This window comes from Poecilia latipinna, unplaced genomic scaffold (genome assembly GCF_001443285.1).
Source record: "Poecilia latipinna isolate Pla-1442-1.1 unplaced genomic scaffold, P_latipinna-1.0 Scaffold22, whole genome shotgun sequence".
Taxonomy (NCBI): Eukaryota; Metazoa; Chordata; class Actinopteri; order Cyprinodontiformes; family Poeciliidae; genus Poecilia; species Poecilia latipinna.
Genome location: NW_015112638.1, coordinates 6630 through 11725, shown reverse-complemented (window position 1 = coordinate 11725; position 5096 = coordinate 6630). Strand labels below are relative to the sequence as shown.

Genomic DNA, 5096 nt, shown 5'->3' with positions numbered 1-5096 from the left:
GAGAGAGGGAGAGAGAGGAGGTGGGGGTGAATCGGAGAGCGGGAGCCGCTTCCGCCATACTTTGTAAACAAAAGTGATTTGCAAGACAAAAGGAGCGCAACCTTCCGAGTAAATTCTGCAGCTCGGAGGGGAGGGAGAAAAAAAAAAACCCAGCAGAAAAGTTTTGCCAAAAAAAAAAAAAAAAAAAAAAAAAAAAAAAAAAACAGCCCCGCGGACACCAATTAGGCCCGATTAACATGTAAAGCCAATTTGATAAGGTGTGGGCCCTATCCTCTCAAATCCGCATTAAAACCCATCTTTTCCTCCTCGTCGCAGCCAAAAATTCCATTCACACCAGCCAAACACACATAATCCATATGATATGCCATTGTTATGCTTATGTTGCTCACGTGTTGTTGGAAAGATACGGTCTGCTGTCACTTTATTACAGATAAGGCCACACCAATACGGTCTGGCACAAAAAGGAGGTGTTGCATTCACTTAGAATTATGTTATTTCCTACTGGATGAAAATTAGTGAGGGTGAGTTGGAGTCTAGTTAGTGAAAAAAAAAAGAAAGGAAAAAAGAAACAAAGCAAAGGAAGCCTTTTTACCACCTTCAGCAAGAGTCTTTTTTTTTTCATTTCAGGTAGCGTTTTCATCCCCCCTCTCCCACAAGTCTGCCCAACCTCCTACTTGTTCTTTTATAAACTAATCGTAATTACATGTCGAAACTCAAAACCCCCGCCAAATGTCTCAGCGGGCACGGAGAAATACGGAGGGCCAGGAGTGGCGGTAAATATCTTAACATTCACAAGTCCAAGAGGCACTTAAAAGAAAAAAAAATGCGGGGCGGATTTAAGGCTCGAAGCAGGAGAGCTGGCCGCCCAGATCCCCCCCAATTCTTCCTTCCCTCGGCCTCAGCGTCTCCAGACCTGTTGAGGTGTGATGTTAGCCCACAGCACCGGAGTTAACCCGCCAGCTTCTTCTTTTTTTTTTTTTTTTTTATGTTCTCCCCTACAAGCCCCTGCGTTAGCAACGGCAGGAAACAAAAGGTGAACGCAAAAGGAGATGGAAAACCGGGGGTTGAACTTGGCAGGCCACTTCCCCAATTCAACCTGCACCCAGTGATTCAGCAGGCCTTTGTGTGGGGGGTTTTAGGGAGGAGGGGGCAGACCGCTGGGAGGAGGAGACGAGAGGAGGAGAGCTTTTAAAGCCCGGGCACAGCTTCATGTCAAATTGCTTAAATGATACTAAATTGTGAGCCTCCTCGGATTTAGGTGGTAGGAAAAACAAATTCTCGCCGGTTATGGCTCCCAGAGGTCAGGCGGCCTCATGCAGGAATCGTTTTTTTCCCCCACCTCTTGGGTCACGCAAACACAGAAATAACACAAACAATTTGAGATGTCCGAACAGATTAGGAGAAATGCAATTTGATGGACGTGGAGGAGGAAATAGTTTCAATTTCCAATTTAAACATCTGTTTAAATCATTTCAATTATATTCAGCAGACACACATCGCCGAGGAAACCGAAAGGGAACAGATGTGGAGGAAAAATCCGAGAATCAAAGGCTTCGTATGACAAGACAGTCTCATTCTAATAACACCGGCAGCAGTCATATTCGGAGCCTAACGTGACATGTTAGGGAGGAAGACAGCTAATCAATGTCCAGGTGAATTATTTATCCCGGCTTTAAATTTAATAGATTTATATTACAGCCACCGCCGACTTCAAAAGCTCCAGCAGCTCGGACACACAGGGCGCCGCAGACGGAGGGGGGGGCCGAGGCGAGGTGGTACAGTAGGAGCCCGAAAAAAAAAAATATTCAGGTGCGTTCGTTGTGATTATCGGTTTTAATGTCGTGTCACTGCGTGCAAATAAGCACTTCCTCGTCTTAGTTTTGCTATGATGACACGGGTAATAAATCACAGCGCACAATTTAAAACAAAAAACAAAAACAAACACACCCTTCCTTTTGTCAGATCGGTGTGAAAATGGGAGATTCATGGGCTGGATGAGCAGAGCAAAGGTGGATCGCGTCTCAGAGGAGCATCTCTTCAGACGCATTGCAAAATGTGCTCTTTTATCTAACTGTTGCATGATGGCAGCAAACGCTCGCCAGGCTGCAGGACACATTGCTGTAATATTCATAAAGACAAAAAAAAAAAAAAAAAAAAGCTGCTCTATTGAAACAAGGAAGTCCTTCACTTTAAAATCAGCCTCGACGCTGTGAATGCGAGTTTGTGTCAGAGCCTGATGATGAGAGTAACGAGTGACTAATTCCACATACCAGCCAGCAGCATTATCGAGGCTGACAAAATGTGCTCTCCTGTGCGGAAGACACTCACACTCACACACACACGCACATGCACACACACCATCACATAAAGAGATATGAAGACATAGTGGGCAGCCTCACGTGAGACCACGGGCAGAAATTGTGTCAAGCACAAAAGAAAGCATGATGTGCCAAGGTGCGAGTTCATTTTTCAAGGCGTGCACAACAAAAACCAAAAACATGGAGGTAACGAATATCAGTTGAGTAGTTGTGGGTCAAATTTCCTAGAGCCTGGTCTTTGCCTTAACCTTGTAGAAAGAGATGACAGGTTCCTAAAGCACAGCCACGCTTCAAAAAAAAATAAAAATAAATAAAAAAATGTAAAAAAATAAGAGAAGAAGAAATTATGCTGCTCATGGCTTGTCTTTGGCCTCATGGGACCATCTGAGCTAAATGAGTGAGGGTGCATAATTACAACAGGGCTGATTGTGTCAAAATAAATAACATGAATTTGTTTGGTAACAGAGCTTTAAATGATTCTGGGTTTAAAAAAAAATGGAAAGGAAAAAAGGCGGCAGATTCCTTTCGGGAAGCAAAAGCGGTAGCATGCAAAACGGAGCAATCACTCGTGTTAAATAAATCACAACCTAAACAGTAAGTTTGCATTTAATACCAATACATTACACGTTGATTGTTTTTTTTTTTTTTTTTTTGCAAAAAGCAAGCATGCAACTTAAAAAAAAAATTATCCATGCAAATCCCTTTCAAATGCTTATTTGCATATTTGTTGCTTTTAAAAAAAAAACACTGTTCAGTGTGTTAGAGAGCCGTTGTAAAAGTGCAGCTCCCTGTAGTGTTAGTGGGGAAATAAAAAAAGGGCATTTTTGATGAGGCCATGCAAACACAAATCAGTTGCATTATTTAGGAGGAAGGGGGTGGGGGGATCACGCACTTTTAACCTAATTTTAATAAAACACGGCCAAATATTGTTATTAAAAATAAATAGAAAATTACAATATATTTAATTGAACAAAAATTTTCACTCAATTTCCCCTACCATTTATGATTTCAATTTATTTTTTGAATTCATTAGCATAGTTAGCATGTTAGCTTCCATGTTCAAGAGCGCGGTGCTGTACACTTCAGGAGGAGTTGGAAAACTTGGCTTCCACAATTTTTGCCCCCCCTTTTTTTCAGCTTTTTCTGGGTGACAACACTGCTTTGGAGCCTCGGTGTGTGTGTGTGAGAGAGAGAGAGAGAGTGTGAGGAAGAGTGTGTGAGGAGTGTGTGTGCAGATATCCAGCTGGTAAAATAAGTGAACTTACTGTGCGTGCTGTTGGAGAAAGTGATCCGTTGGGGAGGTAGGGGCTGGTGAGATCGGGGATCATTATAAACGGATAGCCCGGGTACGGTGGGCTCTTGAACAGCCCTCCATCTTGCCTTTTCGCAGCTAACATGGCGGGGGGTGGAGGGGAGAAGAGGAAAACTTTTAATAAACTGGCCTTGGAATGTGTTTTTTTTTAATCGTTGGAAATTGTATTTGAGGAAGAAGGCTGCAGGAGACTCCTTCCTCTGTTAAAAATACACAATGTCATGGTTGAGGAAAAAAAACAAAGATAGGAGATTAAAGGAAGAAACTCACCCTCTTCTAAACTTTCCCTTGTTTTGTCTCTGAAAGTTTCAGATCTAGGCGGAGGCCGTCTTTCCGCCTTGAAATGCAACGAAACACAAGGACTGCGTTAAAGTTATAGGGGGCTTTCATGGTGAACTCTATCAAAGTGTGCTAAGAAATGTAGGCCACCCCCTCAAACATGTAATGCGAACTTAACGGAGCCGATCGATCCGAACTTACCTCCGAGTCCGAAGAGCTGTTCTGATTCGTTTCCGACTCGTTTACGAGCGAAGATTTGACGTCTGCTAAATCCCTTTCTGCCGAGGAGTTCTCCGAGATTTTCTCCTCCTGCTCCCCTTCGTCTTTGAACGAAATCATCTCATCGTTTGCGCCCAGATCGTCCCCTCCACCGCCGTTGAGCTGCGGCATTTTTCCCCCGAGCAGAAGAATCGTTCTCGGGTCGAAAAAAACCACCAAAAAGTTTCAAACCCTTGATCTCTGCGAGCTCGAAAGTCCGAGAGTTTAAGTTTTTGGGGGGTTTTCTTTTTAAAAGAGAGGGTCTTCGTATTGGCGTTTTCCAAAAGCTCTGGTATATAAAACTCAAAAACACAAGGGGGGGAAAAAGAAGGGGGAAAAATGTTGGCAGAAAAATGGGGAAGCCGGAGAAGGAGCCGAGCCGCTCGGATTGAGTGAGTTGAAGTTGGTCGGAGTGGTTTTCAGTTCAAAGGCGGCGCTGATTGACAGATAGAGAGGGATGGAAATAGAGAGAGTCTGGATTCGGGATTATTGACAGGGAGAAACACACAAGAAACTAATGAGATTCAAACAGGGAGGGACTTGAAGTGACGTTTTCATAAATAGGAGGAAAAAAAAGAGGGAGAGAGAGAGGGAGAGAGGAGAGGGAGTGCTGGTTGGAGGAAGCCGGCTGCAGCGAAAAAGCATGTGAGGAGTGAAAATGCCAGTTTGGGAGTAGGACAGTAATGGTAAAATAGCAGGAAGATATAGGAGTTGCTTGCAAATGTGGATTAAACGCACATATGGGCGGTCTCTCAGCGCGAAAAAAGGAAGCAATGAAAAGAAGTCACTTTTATGGAGCTCCAAAAGTGCCGTAATTATATAAGGAGAAAGAATAAATAAAAGATTTATTCCTGAAATGTCAGTTTTTGAAATGGACAAGATGGTTCACCACGCAGGGTGGCATGCCATGAGGGGCGGCACAAGCCTGC

The 5096-nt window shown here is 43.6% G+C and overlaps 1 protein-coding gene across 20 annotated transcripts in view; it reads right to left on the bottom strand.

Moving 5' to 3' along the window:
* The window catches only part of tcf7l2 (transcription factor 7 like 2), a 121072-nt gene extending 116256 nt beyond the window's left edge, over positions 1–4816 (bottom strand). For 5 of the 20 annotated variants that reach the window (XM_015035950.1, XM_015036068.1, XM_015036053.1 and 2 more), the window contains exons 1-3: positions 4111–4816; positions 3901–3967; positions 3584–3708 (exon numbers count right to left, since the gene is read on the bottom strand). In XM_015035950.1, the coding sequence (XP_014891436.1) occupies positions 3584–3708; positions 3901–3967; positions 4111–4299 (381 nt within the window). In that variant the 5' untranslated portion in view covers positions 4300–4816. The remainder of the gene's footprint in view (positions 1–3583; positions 3709–3900; positions 3968–4110) is intronic. The other 15 variants (XM_015035958.1, XM_015035968.1, XM_015035992.1 and 12 more) reach the window with 6 other exon arrangements.
* Positions 4817–5096: the final 280 nt, after the last annotated feature.